At 37.2% G+C, this 24,366-nt stretch overlaps 2 protein-coding genes and 1 long non-coding RNA gene across 55 annotated transcripts in view; 2 read left to right on the plus strand and 1 right to left on the minus strand.

Annotated features, from left to right (window-relative positions):
- LOC127498610 (NACHT, LRR and PYD domains-containing protein 12-like) overlaps nucleotides 1-24,366 on the plus strand; it is a 362,780-nt gene that overhangs the window by 120,011 nt on the left and 218,403 nt on the right. For 43 of the 50 annotated variants that reach the window (XM_051868176.1, XM_051868180.1, XM_051868178.1 and 40 more), the window contains one exon: nucleotides 6,528-6,701. The exons of 5 other annotated variants lie outside the window; for them this stretch is intronic. In XM_051868176.1, coding sequence (XP_051724136.1) covers nucleotides 6,528-6,701 — 174 coding nt within the window. The remainder of the gene's footprint in view (nucleotides 1-6,527; nucleotides 6,702-24,366) is intronic. 2 more of the 50 variants (XM_051868195.1, XM_051868200.1) reach the window with 2 other exon arrangements.
- Nucleotides 7,594-11,360, plus strand: LOC127498615 (uncharacterized). Of its 4 annotated transcripts, none has more exons than XM_051868206.1 (8): nucleotides 7,594-8,680; nucleotides 8,770-8,895; nucleotides 8,985-9,152; nucleotides 9,234-9,379; nucleotides 9,504-9,829; nucleotides 10,046-10,137; nucleotides 10,278-10,541; nucleotides 11,022-11,360. In XM_051868206.1, the coding sequence occupies exons 1-7, from the start codon at nucleotides 8,600-8,602 to the stop codon at nucleotides 10,491-10,493; spliced, it is 1,155 nt and encodes a 384-aa protein (XP_051724166.1). In that variant the 5' UTR covers nucleotides 7,594-8,599; the 3' UTR covers nucleotides 10,494-10,541; nucleotides 11,022-11,360. The 4 variants fall into 4 exon arrangements, with proteins under 4 accessions (XP_051724166.1, XP_051724165.1, XP_051724167.1 ...); XM_051868205.1 differs by having other exon boundaries at nucleotides 9,225-9,379; nucleotides 11,022-11,359; XM_051868207.1 differs by having other exon boundaries at nucleotides 7,594-8,895; nucleotides 9,225-9,379; nucleotides 11,022-11,359.
- On the minus strand, nucleotides 11,510-15,124 carry LOC127498620 (uncharacterized). The gene is made up of 6 exons (XR_007925925.1): nucleotides 14,988-15,124; nucleotides 14,237-14,370; nucleotides 13,881-13,954; nucleotides 13,459-13,606; nucleotides 12,718-12,953; nucleotides 11,510-12,632 (listed from the first exon to the last, which is right to left on the minus strand). It is a non-coding gene; the product is annotated as an uncharacterized LOC127498620 (long non-coding RNA).

Below are 24,366 nucleotides of genomic sequence, written 5' to 3' on the forward strand. Positions count from 1 at the left end.
ACTTGTAATTAGAAAAAATGTACCGCTTCAGCAGTTTATTTACCGTATTCGAAAACTGCTTTTCGGTCCTAACCGCGGGAAACAATGATGAAATCACATGATGTTTGGCAGCTCCGTCAAGGGTTGCGTGCTGAACGTGTCTTAACTTGGAACGCAAATGTAGTCAGAGCTCTGAGAAAATTGCTTTGTTACTTTCGTCCCGTGTTACTTTCGTCCCGGTTCTCCCCTAATAATCACACAATTTTACAGTAACCCTCTAGCGGCAGTTGCACTGAACTTTGAAATTGGTCGTGAAGCAACCGTTACCCTCGCCATGGTAAACTGAACGATTTTAATGAATGTAACGTTAATGCATGTATGAATATATCCACACAAAGCAAATGAGCCTCAATACATCTAAAATAAAAACATAGTAGATTTTATAGAGCTAATCAATGTAAAAATGTATTTAATAATTATTAAAAAAAAAAAAATTCTGACATAATTATTAATAATAACTGCCTTTTTACAGAAATAGTGTTTACAGAATAATGCTAAAGTGTTAAAATATAGAGAATGAGGAGTTACGTCATGATGTTTTCACTCCGCGTTGCATTTTGGGAAGGCGCCGCCATATTAGCAGGATACGGTATCTGTTGCTATGGTAACCTCGACTGCAGCCCGAGATAAAGACCAACAGAGAGAGAGAGAGCAGAATAATTTAATAAATAAATTACAGCGCAGTTTTATGGGAAGAAATGGAGAAGGAGAAGGTGAAAGGAAAGGGGCTCTATCAGGAGAGATTAAATAACACCGCCGAGCAGCGTCATTTAGAGAAAATGCTTGACATTAACAGCATCGAGCCGTACGACCTGCCAGCTACAGAACTGACGAAATGATGCTTATCTGATGCTTATTATTGTAAAAATAATAATATTTTCGCCTACTGAGTCATAGACTGGTTAGTGATGTCAAGCAGTTTCTCTAAATAATCCTGCTTGCTAATAACTTAAACGTAAAAATGTGCTTCTAATTGCTTAAAGGGTCTGAACTCTTGCATTGTGTAGGCACTGATACCATATAAACCAGGTAATTGACGATGTCAGAGTATGTGACAGGTGGTGCTTCTGGGTCTTTCATCAGTTCTGTAGCTGGCAGGTCGTACGGCTCGATGCTGTTAATGTCAAGCATTTTCTCTAAATGACGCTGCTCGGCGGTGTTATTTAGTCTCTCCTGATAGAGCCCCTTTCCTTTCACCTTCTCCTTCTCCATTTCTTTCCAAGAAACTGCGGCGTATTGCAAAAATGCAAACAAATATCACGCTATCTCTCTCGGTCTCACTGTCAAAGTAACCATGGCAACGGATAGCGTATCCTTCTAATATGGCGACGCCTTCCCGAAATGCAACGCGAGTGAAAACGCTGTGACGCCAGAGATTGTATATTATAGGGAGATGAGAGGGTCTGTATCTCTTACCATTGGAGAAAGCGTAACGGCTAACTTAATCACGTGCGGCACCTCCTTATAGTGGACTTCAATGGCCTCCAAACGTTGAAGGTCAAAATTACAGTTTCAGTGCAGCTTCAAAGCGTTTTACGTAATCCCAGACGTGGAATAAGGGTCTTATCTAGAGAAACCTTCAGTCATTTTCTAAATTTTTTTTACAATTTTACACATTTTAACCATAAATGCTCATCTAGCTGAATCGTATCGCATCGCATCGGTAGCTGCTTCACATGTATCTTAAATGTATCGCATCGGCCTCAGTTGTGGAGATGCACATCCCTAGTGCCTAACAACTGAACCCTCTGAGCGTCCCTTACGCTCGCACACTTATTTTGTAATGTGTATGCTTACTATTGAGGGCTGCTCATTCAAGTTTAGATGAGGTAGATATGTTCTTACAACCATTTACAATATTTTACAATACCATAACGTAAACTTTTGTCAATAATGTACAACATTAGTCATATCAGCATAAGCAATCAATTAGCATAAACGTGCACTATAGTATGCATTTAGTACATTGATTGTGAACCACTAGAATAAGCGCTGCGTGAGCAGGTAGAACGCGCAACAGCGCCACATTTGACTCTGAAACATGCGGAGCATACGTGAAATTATAGCCTTTTGAAATTGAATCACATCAGGTATCACGATCTATGTTTTCCCATCCACAAAATGTGGGAAGCACTGAAAGAGCTTAAAAAGGAAACTTAGCTTTGCTTTGTGAAGACGTTGAGATTTATGGAGGGTGAAATACTATGGAATCCCAAGTCTGCCAAAATTAAAAATAAATGAATAAATATACAAAGAAATGTAAAAAAAAAACAAAAAAAACAAAGCAAAAATAAATATATAAATAAATATACAAAGAAAAGCAAAAAACAAAAATAAGTAATTATTTATACATTTATTTCCTTATGTATATATTTTTTTCCCACATTTTTTATTTTATTTATACATTTATTCATTTTGAATAACCACATTTATAATCCACATTTATTTACTTATTTATTTATTTCCATATTTGTTCATTTCCACATTTATTCATTTCTACATTTCTTTATTTCTACATTTCTTTATTTTTACATTTATATATTTTTACATTTCTTTGTCCGTAGGGTAATGAGGAGGGCGTGGTTTACCTCAGACAATCGAGCTCAGAGTAGGCGAGAGCGAAGCGTTGAGGCCACAGTGACACCTTGTGGTGTGCCCGAAATACAAGAACTAGCCTATTGACGTTGATACTGGGATGATTTGGATATGGCCAAAATCTTATATCACGGGTTAAGTAATATCACCCTAACTGTAGGCTACTGTGTGACATGGATAGGCTACTCTTTATTCTGGACATGGCCGTAGAACATCGTCTGGTCTGGATTTGTAAAATGTCCTGCGCTGGCAAACATGAACAGCAACATCTTCAGCAGATCTGATAACTCTGAAATGGAAGCGCTTGTTATTTCCCATTATTAATCATTTGAATGAATGGGTTTGTGTTTGATTGAGACTCGGACACCGGTCAGAACACGGAAAGGAACCAGCACACATAGGCTACAGTGAAGTCGACGCAAGCATATTGATCAATGCATTTGAAACGAGACCACATTCACTTCACATTCATATTTCCTACTTTTACATGCACGACATGTGACAAACGCTTAAAATACTACTCGACTCGTTTCACTTGAGAATGGCATCTCGATGGCCGTTTATGAGCGCTATTTATTCATATTAAACATTTAACATTTTAAAGTTAAACATTTCAAATACTTACAGTCTCCGTGCTCACAGCGTCACAGACATTAATATTTTAACGATTTATAAAAGATGAATCACTGTCTGGCCATCTGGGATGTTGGTTATGATTATAATTGTTAGGTAGTCACGCGGCAGCACTTCCGGGTCCAAACACTCTATCTCATACCAGAAAGAAAACAACAAACGGTGCTACACACACGATGTGGTGAAATACTACCAAAAAATTATAATCATAACCTCCATACCAAAATCCCAGATGGCCAGACAGTGATTCATCTTTTATAAATCATTTAAATATAAATGTCTGTGATGTTGTGAGCACGGAGACTGTAAGTATTTTAAATTTTTAAAATGTTAAATGTTTAATATGAATAAATAGCGCTCATAAACGGCCGTCAATGGTATTCTCAAGTGAAATGAGTCGAGGCTTGGACCCAGAAACGGCGTTCCTTACGTCACGACTTAACAAGCGGATAGTCTTTGGTAGGGCACTAACTAAGGGGCACCATCCCACCCTCTATGGGCACCATCAACACCCCACCCACCCCCAGAAAGAGATTTCAACAAAAGGGGCAACTGAAGTTCAGCATAGGGGACTCATTTGACCAGTGGCTGCCCTGAGCAATTCTGTTACTTTCTTCTTCTTTATTTCTACTGTACATTCTATAAAGTAAAGACTCATTCACTTTTAGATAGTCTGTTGGGATGTTTCCAAGAATGCACACATTCAACACTCAACCAAAAATGTAGAATGGCTTACATGTAAGAGCTCTACTGTTACTGCAGTAAAAGGAAACTGAATTATAAAAACAATGGATTTCATATTTTCTGCAGGTAGAAAGTAATGCAGTTTTCATAATGCCATCAGCTGTTAGTATTTTGACAGTCATTGTGCTTTGATTGACTATCCCCCGGTTTCACAGACAAGGCTTAAGCTAGTTCTAGACTAAAATGCATGTTTGAGCTGTTTTAACTGAAAGCAGCTCACACTGACATATTTTAAAATAAGTCAGTGCCATTGTTTAGTCTCAAGATGCACACCAGTAATGTTTTTTTCTGGTGTACGTTTATAAAAGCTACTGAAATATCATAATTGAACTAAGATTTAATCCTGGCTTAGGCTAAGCTCTGTCTGTGAAACCGGCCTCTATGTTCATGTTGGGTAGAAAACTAGTGCTGGTGTTTGACAGAACGACTCTTTTGAATCAGGTTTGCTGTGTTTTGATAGAGTTAGTGTGTGTAGAAAAAGGTTTTTAGCATTTTGAAATGTAGAGTTTGTGTTTATTTAACAAATTATGGTTTTGGGCAGAAAATTAACAGTTTGGCCAATTGTGTGATGTAGGTGTTGCTGTGTTAAGAGTTTAGAAAAAGTACTTTAAGTATTGGTAAACGCTTGTTAGAAATTGTAAAAAACTGTAAAACTACTGATATCTATACAATTTGTTTATATGTATATTCAAACATAAAATTATGCCAAAGTATTTTACTTTGAATTTCTTATAAATAAAAACATTTTATAAATAAAACACCCCAATCCCCCCCATAGATAGATAGATAGTTCGTTAGTTAGTCAGATAGTTAGTTAATGAGTTTGAATCAGTTTGAATGGCTTATAAATAGTACACAGAATGGCAGCTTCATTGAGTCTAATGGGCTTCAGAGTGTTTAGATTTGAATTTGACAGTTGGAGGTTGATGAAATGTTCAGATTTTCAATGTAAGTCTATGGGAGTTTTTCCGAGTTTTGAACAGCATTTTTAGGAAAACCGTAAGTTGGATCAGTCTGAAAAGATATAGCACACTAAGTCAGAACAGTCTGAAGGTCTGAGCCGAGTTTGGTGGTTGTAGCTTTAAAGCTCTAGGAGGAAATACTGTTCAAATTTTCGGTCCAATACAAACTCTACATTTCAAAACACTAAAAACCTTTTTCTACACACACTAACTCTATCAAAACACAGCAAACCTGATTCAAAAGAGTCGTTCTGTCAAACACCAGCACTAGTTTTCTATCTATATGAAATCCATTGTTTTTATAATTCAGTTTCCTTTTACTGCAGTAACAGTAGAGCTCTTACATGTAAGCCATTCTACATTTTTGGTTGAGTGTTGAATGTGTGCATTCTTGGAAACATCCCAACAGACTATCTAAAAGTGAACGAGTCTTTACTTTATAGAATGTACAGTAGAAATAAAGAAGAAGAAAGTAACAGAATTGCTCAGGGCAGCCACTGGTCAAATGAGTCCTCTTGTCACATAAGCACAGAGACAAGAAGGTAAGATCCAAGTGCAGCTTTAATGGGGTAATCCAATAAACATAATCCAGGCAGGCGAGGGTCAAAATCCACAGAACAGTCCATACAAAATAAAGACTTTTTTTTTCTCTCTCTGCTCCTCTGTGTTGTTCTTCATCCACACTGAACAATGAGTCTGTGTCTATTTTACTGTATGTCCATGTAATGAAAGAGCTTCAACATCTGATTATTCCTCCAACTGAGATTGGAATCTGCTATTTCTCAATATTTCTCAATATCTGCTAATTATAAATGCTTATCAATTGTTTCAGTATTTGTTTTCTAGATTTTTTCAATACTTTTGAGCTGCTGTTGGTACAGAAGTAGAGGTTTTATACTATATTTATAGATTGTAACATTGGGTCTTCATTTCTGTCATGCTGTGTTTAAGCATTTGTAAATAAGATCAGAAAGAAATTTAAGCCTTTTAGAAACGTGTTAATTGACTGCATTTTGTGTGAAAACGACATGAATTATGGTAAGGTCACAACAGACGGATGTTGTGCTAATTGTGTTTAGAGTTTTGAAAATGTGATACAGATTGGAGAAAAGTGTGTTAGAAATTGAAAAAAAAAAAACATGAATAGAAGAACATGAATTCATCCTTAATGACCATCACATCCATCTTTTTTCTATGATCATCTTTCCATATTATTTAATGTGATAATTTGTTAACATAATTTCTTATATCAGTTTTTATATTAGCTTTCCCTCTCACTCAAACACACACACACACACACACACACACACACATTTTATGGTGACTTAATATAGAAATAATAATTTTTATACTGTACAAACTGTATTTTCTATCCCCTAAACCAAACTGTTGTATTTTATGACCTAATGAGTATTTGTATGTATTTCATATTGACAGCATTATGATATTTATTTATTTATTTTTAACTGGTTATAGTAAGTTTTGGAGATTTGGAGGCTTAATGTGTGTTGATCTGATCTGAGAGAGTGAAGAGTGTGTCATTGTTCTCTACAGGTTGAGGGATTGTGGTGTCACAGATGAAGGTTGTGCTGCTCTGGCTTCAGCTCTGAGATCAAACCCCTCACACCTGAGAGAACTGGATCTGTCTGGGAATAAACTAGGAGACTCGGGAGTGAAGCTGCTCTCTGATCTGAAGAATGATCCACATTATAAACTGGAGACACTATGGTAACAATAGGTTTTAACAATTTTCATCATCATATTTTCATATAAAGTTTAAATGGCTGTTTTACTCACTAGAAATAAAAGGAAATTGTACCAGGTTCAGTAACAGCACATGTGTGTGAATATTGTGTCTGAGATCATCAGATAATGAGTCTTAAATTCAGCTTCAGTTTCTGTAGGTCTCTGAACTTTAAACTGTGTTAAATTGAGTTTAATTCTGCTCATAGTGTTGTGACTGATTGTGAAAATAATATTTTTTCCAGCTTTTACCCTTTAACTGTGTCTGTGTGTGTGATAATCTGAGGTTTGGGTTTGTAGCAACTCATAATGTAATAACTGCACATAATGTAATAAGTATTATATTATTATTGTAATAAAATGTTCATAATGTAACAATTTTCTCAAAATGTAATGAAATCTTGAGCTTTTTTTACATTATGAAAAAAAGTATTACATTATAAACTCACCGAAAACATTGTCATATTGTCATAATTGTAACAGCTTTTAAAACATAAAATCACTTTATCTGCTTCAGCCAATCACAGCACAGAGTACAAGTTTAGCAAACATTTCTTCACTTTAATACAAGTTACAGCAAAACAAATCCTGAATGTACATCAGAGGACATGTTGAAAAATACAGTATAACTTACAATCATGTACAGTGGTTATAAAGAGTCGACACACCTCTGTTAAAACAGTTTGGGTCTGTGATGTTAAAAAGAAATAACATTTTGTAAAGTGACTTTGAGCATCAGATAGAAGCTATATTATCATGTGTGAGAATGAATTGATATATCTTATCTAGTTAGTGCTAAGTTTTCTTAGGAAAAGATGTGACAGACGTAATGTTTCATACTGCATATGTGACTGTTTGTGTTTTATTTTAGGACATGACAGTCTGATCTAATCATGATCATCTGATGGTGAATAAGGATCCACTACAGAGACTCACAGTCAACAGAATCAACAGACTGAAGATACAGTGACTTCACTGTTATAAATTAAGACTTCATTTAGATTTCAACGATCCTCTGACAGACCTGATGAGGTGGCAGTGAAGCACCTTTTATTTCAGAGCAGCAAATTACAGTTTCTCATTCATTGATTAACCATTTTATTTGTATAAATGCACTGTATAAATTCAAAAAGTTACAGAGAAAATATAGAGCCTGAATATATTTGTGTTTGTGTTTTACCAGCAGAGGGAGACAAAGACAAATGAAAGATTAATTTTTCATGATTATGGAGAGAGAGAGAAAAAAACAGTTCAATCTCACTTTTGGAATACAAACAATAGTTGTATTATAGTTATACTTGTATTACATTTGTATTAATGTATTTAGTATGTCTTTTTTTTAAAATAATAAATGGTGGTAGCATTCATTAAAGCGTTGACTCATAGGCACAATATGTGGGATTATTGGATTAAAATATGATATCCAAAAACCACTAGAACAGTGTTATATATTTTGTTGACTTGTGTACTTACATTATCCCAGATGTTTCCAAGAATGTTTAAATCCAGAGAAATAAGTAATTTTAACCAGGACACGGACCGTTATGGAGGACCAGGAGTGCCACTTAAAAATAAAACGAAGAATCAATTAATTAATTTAATAATTAATAAGTTGTTTATTTAATTCCTGTTTTTAAATGTAGTTTAATAAAACAATAAAACAATAAATTTAAAAAATGGTTTTCTATATACAAATAGACGAATTTGAAACGGGTTATTTAATTCATTTTTTAAAACGTAGATCAATAAAACAATAAAAAGTACATTAGTAAATCATTTTAAATGCGCATTTAAATCGCTTTTTTAAAAAGAATTTGGCAAATGCTTTTTTCTCTCTATTTACCAAATGCTTTTCTTTATCCATTTGTCAATCGAGTGGTAAAATGCCATTGGACAGTACACACGTGGGAGCAACCAATCAACTTTCGCCTCAATTTGAAGAGCCAACCCTCTCTCATTGGACAGTGAGAAAAACTATACGACTTGTATTTTGTTTTTTTTTGTTTTTTTACTATTACAGTTTTGATTTTGAAACTTACCTATATTATTTTAGGCTATAGATGAGAGACGAGCGCGAATAGCGAGTTTACCTGAACTTTCTCATGGTGTGCCATTAAAAGTAAAATATCCAAGTGGCTTGATGAGGACTAGGACATTTGTTTTAAGTGATTCAATTCAGGTTGGTAAGGTTTATTTTATTTTATTTTTTATTTTTTTTGGCATGTAAAATTTTTCTGTCTTTAAATGTGAAATAATCAAAATGTATAGGCACTGTTTGACTTCGTTGGAGAGGTGGAGGATGCTACAGAATGGTTCCATATTCAGGAAGCCTTATCACCACCACTTAGAAATGACCTATGTGGAACCATTTCTGAAAGAAATATCACAGGACCAACCACACTGTTTGTCCAGTGGATTTCTTCCAAAGATGCAGAGGTAGATTTACAAAATGTTATTTTTTCAAAATTTTCTTAGCCTGCCATTTACTGTTTTATATAATTTGTTCAGTTTATGCAGACAATTCCTACACCTAATGGCAATGACAACCATGATAAAGATGATTATAATTCTGGGACTGTCAGCCCATTGGATCAACCTAGCACCTCTAATGAACATCTGACATCGTTCTCCCCTCAATCAGAGCAGGAAAAGACTGTCCAGAAGTATGGATTAAAATGTTATAGTACCAATGTAAACCCATAGTTACCTCTATACCTGTATCCCATTTGATATACTATGTCATCTTTTGTCATTTGCATTCGCATTCATAATCATATTCTTTTCCAGGACCAACCTCCAAACAATACTGAGTCTCCTTTCAGCCAAGATAGATGATGATAGTCCCACTAGTAACCAGATCAATGTTGTAAGGGATTACAAAGGCAATACCCATAACATACTGAGAAGCACTGTTCAGGCTTTTAGTCGGCGACGATTTAACCTCGGAGCAAGACTGGATGTCATTTTTGTTGATGATACAAAAGCAGCAGAGGGGGCTGTGGACGGTGGTGGTCCAACTAGAGAGTACCTCAGATTGCTCCTTAAGGCTGTCCAACAGTCTAGCACATTTGAGGGACTTGAAAATAGTAAGAGGTTGCGGCTTGACACTGAAGGTAAGCATTTGAACTAAAGGTTTATAGGGTCTGCTTTTTAATTGAATACCAAAAGACATATATTAAGCTCTGTCTTATTTAAAATGGTTTCATAACATTGTCATTGTAGTTCATTAAAATATTTTGGAAATTTGCATAAAGGTCTTTACAGGCAGATGTCACAAATGATATCAGTTTGTATAACTCATGGGGGAATGGGGTCACACTTCTTTTCAGAAAGGCTCTTTCTCCAGGTTTGTGGTAAACCCACCCCTCCTGCAACCTTGGATGAAGTAGATGATGAGACCTTCAAAGAAATGCTTTGCAAAGTAAGTATTTTCCTTAAAGTGCAGTGAGCTAAATTTGGAAGTTGTGCATGAAGAGTACCCCTGTACCCCTATTAATACAGTGTTTTTGTATTGCAGCTGCAACAGGACTGTTTGTATGTTTTATCTGGTATCTTTTTCAGATAAAAGAAGCTGAAACTGTTCCAGAAGCCAAAGCTGCCATTGAAATGGCAGAAGATTGCCTGTCCATTATTGGAGCCTTTAGGTCCATTAGCACTCTTAAGCAGCGGGACATGCTGGTACAGTCAGCTGTCGAGTATTATGCTGATGGGAGATGCAATGCTGTACTACAACAGTATGTAATATCAAAAATCAAGACACCTATAAGAGAGAACTAGAGACCAGGACCTTGTGCTTCTGGAGAGACTGGATCATTGATGTTGAAGGCATTTACAATTTTTTTTTTTTTTTTTTTTTTTACATATTTTGTCCTATAAAGTTTATGCACAGCTGCTGTATTCACGATTTATTTGCATATGATTAAAAGTGTGATATTGCTTTTATAAAGTGGTTCGTCCAACAGGGTTGATGTAAATGACATTTCACACAAATATTGATATTTTACTTGCTTACCTCTTCTCTGTTCCAACAGAAGAGAGCAGGTAGAGATGTCAATGTTTGTTACTAAATTAGATTTTAGACACTATTGCAAATTTTGCATTTGACACTGAACCATTGTATTTCTCAAAACATCACATGGTAGCATGGTTTCTCCTGAATGAATCACATTTTTAACAAGTTACATGGAGAATGATTACACAATTTATTTACAAGCTATTTACTGAAAAGTAACTGATACACTTTCAGCCTGTTTGGAATGGCACAAACAGTGCAGTTGTCAGACTGAATATCTACCTGTGTTACAGATGGAGAATGTTCACCATTGACGTTGGAGAATGTGCTGGAGTTTACTTCAGGGTCTTCAGCCATTCCACCTCATGGTTTTCTGCAGCAGCCCAACATCGAATTTCTCCATGATGCACCAGAGAAAATATTCCCAGAGGAAAACACTTGCAACATTGTGTTAAAATTGCCTATCCATCACAATTATGAGTCATTCAAAACACACATGAGCAATGGCATACTGTGGGCACCAACATTTGGCACAGCATAGTTCAACACATTCGCATTAAAGGAATTGTTAAACCATAAATGAAACTTAGCCCATAATTTACTCACCCTCTTGCCATCCTAGGTGTACGTCTTCCTTTCCTCAGGCAAACACAACTGGAGTAACATTAAATAAAATCCTAGCAGTTCATAGCTTTGTAATACCATTCAGTGGCATCAGAAAGCTATGAACTGCCAGAATTATATTTAGTACTCCAACTGTGTTTGCCTGAGGAAAGGAAGACGTACACCTAGGATGGCATGAGGGTGAGTAAATTATGGGGTAAATTTCATTTGGGTGGTTTAAATACATAGTTGTTTGAAAAAACTGTTTTTTTTTTTTTGACAACATAAAATGTTACGGTTGTTCAGCGGTTTTATTGTTCAGTGACAATGCACTATAGTTCATACTACAGGATTTGTCCATTGCAAAAAAAGTAGCTAAAAAAAAAAACTTACGTAAACACTTAATTGATGCATAAATGTTTATCTTGCAACCAATTTTAACAGTGGCTCTTCTGACATTGTTCATTCCAGCTTTAATGAGGGGTTTAAAATGTTCTTTACAGTATGTTAATGCATAAATGAAATGAAATGTTTTTTCAGATGTTACTGTGTCGGTGGTTCCTGATCAACAATATAACTGGCCTGTCTGATATGCACATATACAATTTCTATGCCTAAAGTATGTAAACCTTTAAAAGAGAAGACTATGATTCACCAAGCATTTGTTTTATAGCAAGAACTGTTTCCATGTAGACAGACAGTGCATCTGAAAAAGGTACATCCGGGTTTGGTAGTGTTACCAACTCTTCTTCAGTCAAGACACGAGGTAGATCCAACTCAGGAACATGAACACCTTCTGCTTGTTGCCCTTCAAGGTCTTCCCTGACTTCATCATCAATGTCAATCTAAAACAGTTACAATATGAATAAATCATTTAGAAGACTTAATTTAAAACAGTAATTTGAAAAAAAGAATCGATCCGTACTTAAGTTTCAATTTTTACTCTTAGATTTTCCATTGTATCAAACAATTTATCAGTGAAGAAATAAATGGGGGAAGAAGAAAAAAAGTAAAGTAATTAACTAAATCACTGCAAAATGACCAGATTTGGGTCATCCCTCTCATGATTTGACCAAAGCTGCAGAGGAGTTCTGTTGCCTGCAGATCTTAGACTGTGACTATTCCAGGCACTCCGAAATTCTTGTAGATTCCTCTGAATTTGTGGCATGTAAGACCAGTGCAATGCAAACAAGTCCACATCCTGGTCTGGATTAAGCCATCCTTCATTTTCCAACTGACGAAAGGTGGTGTAGAAGAGGTCTGTTACTTGGTCAAAGACATCTCTCCACAGCCGCTCAATTCTTGCATAAAAAAAAAAAAAACTTCAACAAACCAGTTCAGCAAAAGGAAAATCCTATTCATGTGGCTACTAGGTAACAAGCCTACCTCTGGTTGTGCACACTTCTTCCTGTAATGTGTGAATGTCTGTTTGTTTCCCTTGTTTTTATCATGAAGCGGGCAACCATTACATTCCCCCCCCTTGTCAGAACGCACTCTAGAGGGAACACCATATATTTGTACAGCAGACAGGAAGCTTTGCAGCACTGTTTGAGCCTTGTTGTTTGTAGCAGCTTTTAAGTCGGGAATAGCCGTCAATACCCCCGTGGATAACAATTTTCCATCTGCAAATTAAAGCATTTAAAGTTACTCATTTAAGAATACAACTATGAATACATCATGTATTAAAAAAAAATAGCATGTCCCTCACAAGCACACAAAAATATATGCAAATGCCTACAACATTGGACATGCTTTGTGTCCAATAGTACAGGAAAGGGTTTTTGAGCATTGGCTTTCCTTCCTAAATGACATATTCATTTCTGTCAATAAAAGCATAACATGAAATAATTACATATAACAAGTAGGTGTTTTTTGCATGTTCTTTGCAGATTCAGGAGTAAAAGACAGGTAAGGAAAATGGTGTATCCTTTCAGATTTATCAAAACATAAGACTATTACACCATAATTGGTAGCTGAGAGCATTAAACAAAAAATATTTAATAAGTAAAATTTGTGACTGATGGGAACTTTATTTTGTAGACGTGTGTAAAGGATTCTAAGATTCTGTGACCCGAGACATTAGTAACATTATTCATTCACTTTCCCAAAGAAATTCTTAATACTAACCGAATAAGTTTATGGTTCCCATCAATGTGCCAGACACTGTTGGGAGCTGGTACACTGTAACGTCGGCGTCGGGACGTCCTAAGGCGTAACCTGCGCAGTTCCATTCCTTCAGGATCTACTCGTCTTAATGATGCTAAAACCCTGTGTTCTGCAACAGATTATAACAATAATATTCATATGTTAGATCTTGCATTTTTTTTTTTAGAAAAACTGCACATTTTGGATGCCTTTTTTAAGCAAGTTTTACATAATTTAAAGCAGACTCAAACGGACAAGTGCACGGTTATTTCTTGCATAGTGATGGCTATGTTCAAGTACATCAAAACATATGGCTCACACATTGAGTAAATGTGCTTAATTTGCACTGGTTTGATTTAAACTTCCCAATAAAGTGAGGGAACAATTTATGAAACATAACTTACCAAATCAGCTAGCGATTTGACAGCATTACTCGCCAATGGTAGGGTGGTATGCTCCGGAATTTCGGCTGAAAATTCTGCTGCAAAGAATAATTTATTTAGTATTGTTATAAAAAATATTCTGTCCAATTTTGGTGTTTTTAGTTTTTCTTCAAAGTGCATCCTGAATTTTCGGTACTGGCCCAGAATTTTCATTTCAGTGCATCACAAGCCAATGGTTCATAATGGTATTTAAATGGAAACCATTAGAATTTCTGTGATGGTTTCTTGTCTTTTTCAGCAGGGCTGGCATGTGTTCATTTCAAACCCTGGATGAGACATTAGATTATTAAAATGTTAATATTTGCTACATTTCCTACTTTGTACACGAAGTTGCCTGGATCTTAAGTGTCCCAAGATCATCTTGTAGCCAGCATTAGGGTATCTGTGGTGTATTTCCACCAATATTCTGTCCAACTCCTCATTCGTAATGGAGGTGTACAAGTCACGTTTCCTAAAAACAAAGCACGTTTTAATTATAGTAAGGTATTACACACAAGTTTTACATAAAATTATATTATAATATTTTAACAAATTCCGACTTCCCTGCCCTTTAAAGCAATCACATTAGGGAGTTACTTTCACATAACCAACTTAACTGTAATTAATATTCAGCCTAACATTTCCACATACTGTACATCAGTGTTTCTCAACCAGAGGTCCATGAACCCCTAGTGGTCCTTGACATAACGTCAGGCGGACCTTATAAAATATCTGAATATTTTTGTATATTTTGACATTTGACATGTTCCCATAAGATAATATATGTATAATATAACTGACTACATGAATATAGGACAAGTCGTAAATTACACTTGATTGCATTTGTTCGTCAAAAAGACATTAATGATACCAATGAGCCAATTTTATTCTGGGGTCCTTGAGGATGCTTCCAAATATTACTCAAAAAAGGTTGAGATTCACTGCTGTACATAATACTACGAACCAGTCATGCGATTGACCGCTATAGTTAAACGTGTGCAGGCCGCTCAAGGCATGGTAGCCGATTCTTTCCAAAAACATTTTAGGATTGACCTGCCTATCCATAATAAAACATTTTCTTTTACATACTGTTAAACTTTGAGTGCGCAGTTCGCCATCACTCGGTTATGGAAAACAAACGAAACGTTGCTCAGTACTTATTTCTCTCTTCAGCAGCTTTTATTCAGCATAACTTGAACGAGCATCAGCTCAGTACAACATAACAGCGTCTTCCGTCACAATGTAACGTCATCACGTTCAAACCATAATACCTCTAAATAAAACAATAGGCAATTCGGCTGATACCGTAATACAATGTGTAAGAGTGCAATACTTTAACACCCCCGCTCGCTCTTGGCTCATTGTGTTACCTGAAAAACTACAACGAGAAAAACAAAAATAAAAACAAATAAGACTTCTCTTTGACATAAATGTAAACATACATTTTTCACACACTTAAGTGCCATACATGTCTCGAGCGAACATCTTTAATTTTTGCTTAGTGGCTGGTTTTGTCATAACATCAGCAACCATTTTCTCTGTGGGACAATATTCCAAGATTACCTTGCCACCATTTACAATTTCCCTTATGTAATGGTATTTGATATCAATGTGTTTGCACCTTTGCCTATTCTGCTTCACAAGTAGACAATGCCACTGTTGGTTGTTTTCTAGTTTTCCATGAAATCAAAGAACTTCCTTCACTAAGACTGACACAATATCCTGAAGTACTACGTCTGTCTTTTGCATCTGATGCCCAGTCAGCGTCAGTATACACTCTTAGACCTAGTCTCTCTGTGTCATTTCTTCTGAAGCATAGTTCCTGACCTGCTGTACCTTTAAGGTATCTGAACACATGTTTTACTGTGTTCCAATGTTGTTCTGTTGGTTCAGCAAAATGCTGAGATAGTTTGCTGACGACAAAACTTAAATCTGGTCTTGTGCAAGTGGACAAGTAGATTAAACTTCCCACTGCCTCCCTGAACTTCCTTGGCTCTTTCATTTTTTCTGCATTTTCTGCATAATCAAGCTTTGGTTCACAAGGAGTTTCCCTAGATTTACAGTTTTGCATATCAAATCGATCTAGTATTTTCCTCACATATCTCTCCTGTGACATTTTGACTAGACCCTCTACTTGTTCAAAATCTATGCCCAGGAAATGTTTCAACCTTCCCATGTCTTTCATTTTGAATCTCTCAGTGAGCATTCTCTTTACACTTTCCAGAACACTTTCACTGTTAGCTGCTATGATTAGGTCATCAACCCATACTATCAGGATTACTTTCTCATCTTGTTTTTCCTTTGTATACACACAGTTATCAGCTGGGTTTTGTATGAAACCATTCTCAGTCAAACATACATGTAACACAGCATTCCAGTTTCTGCCAGATTGTTTAAGACCATATAGAGACTTTTCTAACTTGCATACTAGCTTTGCATCTGTTTCAGATTTTTGCTCATAACCTTCTGGCTGTTCTATATAAATTTCATGATCAATTGGTGCATGCAAATAAGCGGTCTCAACGTCCATTTGATGCAAGATTAGATTTTCTTGTGCCGCCTTCTGCACAACCACTCTCACACTTGTCATGTCAGCTGTGGGTGAGAATGTTTCATCATAGTCAGTCCCTTGTTTCTGACTGTATCCTTTTGCAATGAATCTTGCCTTGTATTTTTCAGATCCATCAATGTCTCTTTTGAGTGCGTACACCCATTTGCCCCCAACTGACTGTTTTCCTGGTGGCAATTGAGTGAGTGTGAAGGTCTTGTTTTCCTCCAGTGATTGCATTTCTTTGTCCATGGCATTTTTCCATTGCCTTGATTTGGCTGATGTTATGGCATCCTGGTAGGTATGCGGTATATCACATACTGCTCTGTAGCAAAAGTCTATGCATGTTTGCAGTTTGTCCTCCACATTCTCAATCTCAAAATCCTGTAGATGAGCTGGCAACCTCCTGGTTCTTGGTGGGTTCCTTCTAATTACAATCTCAGTAGTTTCTCCTAACTGTTCGGGTTCAGTCTGTTCAGACAAAGTCTCAGAAACACCACTTTGTATGCCTTGTCCTGCTTCATTCTTCACATTTTCATCAACATTGATTTCTCTGCCAATGTTCTTGGAATTTTCATCCTCGTATTCTGTGTGTGACTCGAACGTTTGTGTTTCTCTTTCTTTGGTTGTCCTGGTTGCAAACTTCACCAACCTATGCTTTTGGACCTTCTTTGTGTTAGGATAATACACTAGATAAGCTGGACTGTTTTTGTCGTAGCCGATGAAAACACCCTGTTCACATCTGGAGTCCAATTTGCCTTTCTCTTGTTTGTAAGCAAAACATATCGATCCAAATTTCTGCATTTTGGAAACATCTGGCTTTCTGCCTGTGAATAACTCATATGGCGTTCTCTTCGTACGTCGACTGTAGCACCTGTTTCTCACGTAAGCTGATGTTTGCATAGCATAGTTCCATAACTCATCTGGTAACTTGCTTTCTATCAGTAAGCATCGGCTCATGTCGTAGAGTGTTCTCCAACCTCTCTCTGCTGTACCATTCTGGTGAGGGGAATAAGGTGCAGACGTTTCATGTCTAATCTTACTCTTTATCAACAGTGCTTGAAAGTCACGACTCGTAAATTCAGTGCCATTATCTGAATGGATGCACTTTACTTCTCCATAAGGTGCTATGTCTGCCAAGAACTTTTCTGTGGCTTGTACAGTGTCCGCTTTAGACTTCAGAAAATATACTAACATAGTACCTGAGTAGTCATCTGTAAAAGACTGTGCATATCTGTGTCCTTCTTTGCTCTGTGTTGGCATGGAGCCAGCCAAATCAGTGTGAATCAGCTCTAAGGGTTTCTTTGCCTTTCTGTCTGGCTCCCTGTTTCTTGTCTGTGTGAATTTTCCCTGTGTACACACTTCACATAACTGATTTTCTTTGACTGTGTTTCCTCTTATCTCCATGCCTCTGACTACACCTTGTAACTTTTGTACATCTTCGTAGTTACAATGTCCCATAATTTCATGCCAAGTTTGTAAATCATGACACACTTTGCACTGGTCAACACTCTCTTCTATGGTTGGCAAATAATACAAATTTCCACTTTCATGGATGTCAAACCTGCTACCGTCTTTGGTAACCATGTGACTGCTTCCTCTTTTGAAAGTGATTGTTGCATCTCCATTTGTTGCCCTTGCTACTGAGAAGATGTCATGTGGGTACGAAGGCATGTATAGTGCGTCCCGTAGCTGTGCTCTGTGCTGTCGTCCAGTGTCATCTAGGATGTAAATCACTGCTGTTCCTCTTCGTTGCGCCATTCCGCTGCACTTTGTCCCGTCGGCTAGTTCCACTGAATGAGTCTCCGGTTGAAATGAGCTGTCAAAGCTTTTAAACTTCCTGATATCACTTACAATGTGAGATGTCGCTCCAGCGTCTACCATGATGCCTTTCATCTTTACGTTTTCTGGTGGTCTTCCACATTCTGAGTGTTCAGCTTTGAAGAGATGATCTTGGTCATTGTCATGTTCATCTGCAACTTTTCTGACTCCATCTTGTTCTCCCTTTTTCTTGCACAGGAATTCTGCATGTGTATTATTTTTTACAATGATTACACCACACTCTTTTAAAACATGTTCTTGCTCTGTGTCCTTTTATTCCACATTTGTAACATGTCACATTTGTATCAGCATCTTTTCTATCCTTAGTGTGTGGCTTGAAAGGGCCTCTTCCTTGTTTTATGTGAGCTTTCATCACATTATCTGTGGATTCTATACCTTTCATTTTCTCCGCCTCCTCATAAATCCGTAGTCGTCTTTTAAAGTCTGTGAACGTGACGTCGTCCTCATTTTGCGTTATGTGGACAGCTAGCGGCTTAAAAGCGTCTGGTAATCCACGGAGAATCATAGCTATGGTCAGTCCATCACTCATGGTTTCTCCTGCATCTCTCAAGGCTGTGATGATGTTCTCTGCCCTTGTCGGTAACACTCTCGTTGTCCGTCATACGCAGCTGGGTTAATGACGTGTACATATTTATTATTCGTGGCTTGCTTTTCCCTGAATAATGCTCTTTCAGTATTTTGAGGGCTTTCCTGCCATTATCAGCAGCTTCGTGTCTTAACAGTGATAGGCTTTTATCATCTATCAATCTTACTAGTTCAGCATAGCAAATCAGCATTCTTCAGTCTGTCTTCGGCTAGCTGTTCTGCGTTAGCATCAGTGGGCTCGTGCAAAATAGTTTCCTTTAACTTTAAAGTATGTAAATGGCTTAGGAGTCTTGTTTCCCAAAGATCATATTTATCTTCGGATCCGTCGAACAAAAACTGCGATGCCAGGACTCCTGTCCCTCTACTTGCCATTTTGTATGTTGAATAACGCGTAATACGTCGCGTATGACTTACTCAAAACACACGCTTGTTTCCGTGACTGGGCCCATAACCTGTTAAACTTTGAGTGCGCAGTTCGCCATCACTCGGTTATGGAAAACAAACGAAACGTTGCTCAGTGCTTATTTCTCTCTTCAGCAGCTTTTATTCAGCATAACTTGAACGAGCATCAGCTCAGTACAACATAACAGCGTCTTCCGTCACAATGTAACGTCATCACGTTCAAACCATAATACCTCTAAATAAAACAATAGGCAATTCGGCTGATACCGTAATACAATGTGTAAGAGTGCAATACTTTAACATCATATCTTGACATTGTTTACTGAAGATCTGCACAGTATAATACTGCATCTTATGAGTGGAATTTTACTGCTTAAAGTGACTTGAGCGATGCCTACTGAACAGGAGAGCGTGTGCTGCATCGATTGTGATATTGTCATGCCACAGCTAGAAAGTCTGGATAATTCAGACGATGAGACGACACATGTATCTCACATCACCACACGCATGTGTCGTAGTGCTCTCGTGAGGAGGAGGAAGAGAGGAAATTGTTGAATAAAGTTGTTATTTTGTTTTTTTGCTGCACAAAGTATTCTCGTCGCTTCATAACATTAAGGTTGAACCACTGTAGTCACATGATCTGTTTTAAATATGTCTTTATACCTTTCTGGGCATTGAAAGTGTAAATTAACTTGCTGTCAATGGAGGCCTCACTGAGCCATCGGATTTCATCAAAAATATCTTAATTTCAGTTCTGAAGATGAACGAAGGTCTTACGGGTGTAGAACGACATGAGGGTGAGTAATTAATGACATTATTATTATTATTTTTGGGTGAACTAACCCTTTAAGGCAGTGGTCTCAAACTGCCGGCCCGCGGGCCATTTAAGGCCCCCACTCCCCCTCCACCCGGCCCGCAACTGATCTCAAAAATAAAACATAATCCGACCCGCTAAATTATTATTATTATTCTTCTCTAGTTGTCTCATACCATATTCCATATTCAAAAGAATGAAATGATTCTATTAAAAAAGAAGCGCGCAGGCAGATTTGATGAGAGCTGGTTCGGGGCTTTCGTAGTTTATTTGTTGTTTGGCTGCAAAGTGCGAATGCGAAGCAAAAAGTAAAGTGGATGAGGATCACAGACAGTTTCAAGAAAGACGGACATCGCAGTAATTTTTCGTGGAGTTTAATGGAAACACTACCTGTCTGATATGCAAAGAAAAAGTCGCCGTTCTAAGGGGCCGTTCACATATCGCATCACATAAGCGGCCGCGCTGCTTTCTCCTTCTTTCCAAAGCGCTTTCGCTCCCGTGGCGTCTGTCGTTGCTATGCAACCATGAGCTGCTCTCCACGATGACGAGGAAGTTTCAGCAAAAGAAAAAAATGATTTCTAGTCCTTGCATTAGCTCTACTACTAGATATATTTATGGAGATGAGAAATAAAAACCCGCCCTGTACAGCTATGATCAGCTGTTCGGCTGAGCTTTCGGTGTTGTTACAGAAAGGCCGAAGCTCATCGGTTGGTTCTTGTCACATGACCTGCGGTGCACTTGTGGCATTCTGAAAGATGTTTTCATCTCGCCACGGCATCATCTGTAACACAGGTAGATATTCAGTCTGACAACTGCACTGTTTGTGCCATCCCAAACACGCTGAAAGTGTATCAGTTACTTTTCAGTAAATAGCTTGTAAATAAATTGTGTAATCATTCTCCATTTCAACAACAAGGCAATTCAAAGTGCTTTACAGAAAACATGAAATTTATGGAACCGACAATTAATCAGGTTGTTTTATAAACCAAAAAAACATTGTTAACCTTTTTTGTTTAACTTTTTTTGATTTAACTATTTTTGTCAATGTTTTATATTTTTATGTTAAGTTGTAAAATGTTCCATATTTTTTAAAATTGTTTAATTGTATTGTAAACGTCTTTTTAGACACAAAATTGCTTGCTGCAATAAAATAAAATAAATAAATAAATAAATAAAATCTCGTTTGAATAGTAGCATGCGCAGTGGTGCTCTCGTGAACGCGCTGGAAATTAATATTTTGTAAATAAAGTCGTAAATTGTTTTTTGCTCAAACAAAGCCCTCGCGTCGCTTCATGAAACTGTGGTTAAACCACTGGAGTCACATGGAGTACTTTAATGAGGTCTTTATACTCTTTACTGTCAATGGAGGGAGAAATCTTACAGACTTTATTAAAATGATCTTCATTTGTGTTCCGAAGATGAACGAAAGTCTTACGGGCGACATGAGGGCGAGTAAAAATGACAGAATTATAATTTTTGTGTGAACTAACCCTTTAATGAAATTTGGCCGAATAAAAAAACAAAACATAATTGTTGTTGTTCGTTTGTTTTCTGTCAGCAGAGGGCGACGTACACACTACAGCGACAAAATGCTTCTTTATTTTTACACTGTCTTGAAATATTCAAATGTATTTGCTAATACTTGAATGTTATTGTTGATGAGCTTCTGGATCTGTGTTTGGATCAAACTGTTTAATCTCTCATCGGAGTTCAGAGAAAGAGAGAGAAGTTGATCGATACTGACCCGCTCTCTCTCTCTCTCTCTCTCTCTCTCTCTCTCTATTTGTTACGAGAGAGAGAGAAAGTGAAAGTAAGTTAGAGTTCCTATTCGTCGGTCTGTCCGACGTACGTCTCCGTTCCCTCCTTCAGGGAACGAGGGTTACCTTTGTAACCGAGACGTTCATCTGTCGCCATTTTATGCTGTTAAAATACGAATACGAGCGTCAAAGTGTTTAATAGAAACGTTTATCAAAGTTTATGCAGGAATTTCCGTGTATCTTTATGATGTTAAAGCTGGAAGATTTGAGAACCTGTAACTTGTGAAAGTTTGATCAAGGTGAGTGTTCATGTGTGGTGACTTCCTCATACTAATATGAATGTATATATGATTGTTTGCTAAAATAAAATAAATAAACTTTAATAAAGTGTTTCTTTCAACTTGACTTCAGTGTTTCTTGTGTGTTTCGTGATGTCTGTGATTCTTCAGAAGTTTAACAGTGTAAACATGTATAACTGAGCTTGAGTTAACGCAGTCACGTGATCCTTTTTCTCCCACACTCAACATATGTTCAGCTAAATTATGAAGGTTGTTAAATCATTTAATTTTGTGTCTATTTTGTCAGTGGAGGAGATCAAACTCATCAGATTCTCCTGCAGCTTCATCATGGGTGATTCACAAGGATCCAGAGATGGAGATTTTTCTCCAGGATGCAGGTACTTTCAACAAACACTGTAAAATATTGTATTACATCACAGAAAAAAGATCACAGTTTTTGATTTTTTCCACCCACTGATCGCAGAAACAGATTACAGAAAAAAAGTGTATCCTATTTTGTCTGTTTTTGTTTGTTTTAATATTAACATGAAATATTAAAGAAAAAGATCATAAAGTTTCCTCAAAGTGCTTTTTGATGAAAGATAAATGTGTTTATATTAATATGGTTCCTGTCATAAAGAATGAACACCGTAATCTAAAGGATTGAACTGAATCTGTTCTGTTACAGTTCAGTCCAGCAGAAGAGCTCAAACCCAGAGTCCAGCTGTGTGTCTGTGAAGAGTAACTGCTCTATGGATGAGCCAATAAAGTTTAAGAGTGGAAACACACGGCCTGATCCCAGGTATATTATTTCTATAAAATATATGCTTATAGTCATTATTAATATACAGCAGTGTAATGAGTTCAGTAAGTTTCAGTCTATTAATGATTTCCATTGTGTTCTTGTGCAAAGCTCGATGTATTGTATTGTTAAAACATTCACACACTGTAAAATCTGTTGGTCTGTTACTCAGTTAATGACACAATTACATCAATATCAGTGTGTCTGATTCTTTACCCTCTTCATTCTGATTTAAGGTCGAATCTTTTATCCAGTCCAGTTAAAAACAAAACTGTGAACACGCCTGTGATTCGACCACAAGACTTTAATGAAAGCATGAATCCTGGTTTCAGGTAAAATGGAGGACTTTTTTGTTGTTGTTGCTTAATTTTAGGTGCTGCAATGCACATCACACATCACTCAATCACATGATTAATAATTGAAACATTTCAGAAACCTAATGATGTTCTGTGTCTCATAATACAGCAAACAAAATGATCTATTTTGTAATTTATGGCTATTTACTTCTTAAACTTGTGTAATAATCTGGTATTTTAATCTTACAGCCATGACTCTAAACCTGAGGTCTTAAACACACTGAGATCAAATCTGAGAAAGAAGTTTGAGTGTTTGTATGAGGGAATATCAAAGCAGGGAAACCCAACACTCCTGAATGAGATCTACACAGAGCTCTACATCACAGAGGGTGAAAGTGGAGAGATCAATAATGAGCATGAGGTGAGACAGATTGAGACACAGTCCAGGAGAGCAGAAACAGAGGACACACCGATCAAATGCAGTCACATCTTTAGACCTTTACCTGGACAAGACAAACCCATCAGAACTGTGCTGACAAAGGGAGTCGCTGGCATTGGAAAAACAGTCTCTGTGCAGAAGTTCATCCTGGACTGGGCTGAAGGGAAAGAGAATCAGGACGTCCAGCTCATATTTCCTCTTCCTTTCAGAGAGATCAACTTGATGAAGGACAAAACACTCAGTCTTTCAGATCTTCTTCATGTCTTTTTCCCTGAAACAAAAGAAATGGAAATATTCAGTGATAAGTATAAAGTTTCCTTCATCTTTGATGGTCTGGATGAGTGTCGTCTGTCTCTGGATTTTCAGAGCGATGTGAGGTTGTGTGATGTGACTGAATCAGCCTCAGTGGACGTGCTGCTGACGAACCTCATTGCGGGGAATCTGCTTCCCTCTGCTCTCATCTGGATCACCTCCAGACCAGCAGCAGCTGATCTCATCCCCTCTGAGTGTGTCCATCGAGTGACAGAGGTACGAGGCTTCAGTGACCCACAGAAGCAGGAATACTTCAGGAAGAGAATCAGTGATCAGAGTCTGGCTGAGAGGATCATCTCACACCTGAAGTCATCAAGGAGCCTCTTTATTATGTGTCACATCCCAGTGTTCTGCTGGATCTCAGCCGCTGTTCTAGAGAAAATGTTGAGGAAA

This window comes from Ctenopharyngodon idella, chromosome 17, assembly GCF_019924925.1.
Source record: "Ctenopharyngodon idella isolate HZGC_01 chromosome 17, HZGC01, whole genome shotgun sequence".
Taxonomy (NCBI): Eukaryota; Metazoa; Chordata; class Actinopteri; order Cypriniformes; family Xenocyprididae; genus Ctenopharyngodon; species Ctenopharyngodon idella.

Bases quoted from the DNA above. Each gene is read 5' to 3' on its own strand.
- LOC127498615 (XM_051868205.1), top strand. From the start codon at position 8,600: ATGCCATTGGACAGTACACACGTGGGAGCAACCAATCAACTTTCGCCT. The intron at 9,153-9,224 runs GTAGATTTACAA...TAATTTGTTCAG, and splicing joins TTTCTTCCAAAGATGCAGAG to TTTATGCAGACAATTCCTAC. The intron at 10,138-10,277 runs GTAAGTATTTTC...TATCTTTTTCAG, and splicing joins TCAAAGAAATGCTTTGCAAA to ATAAAAGAAGCTGAAACTGT.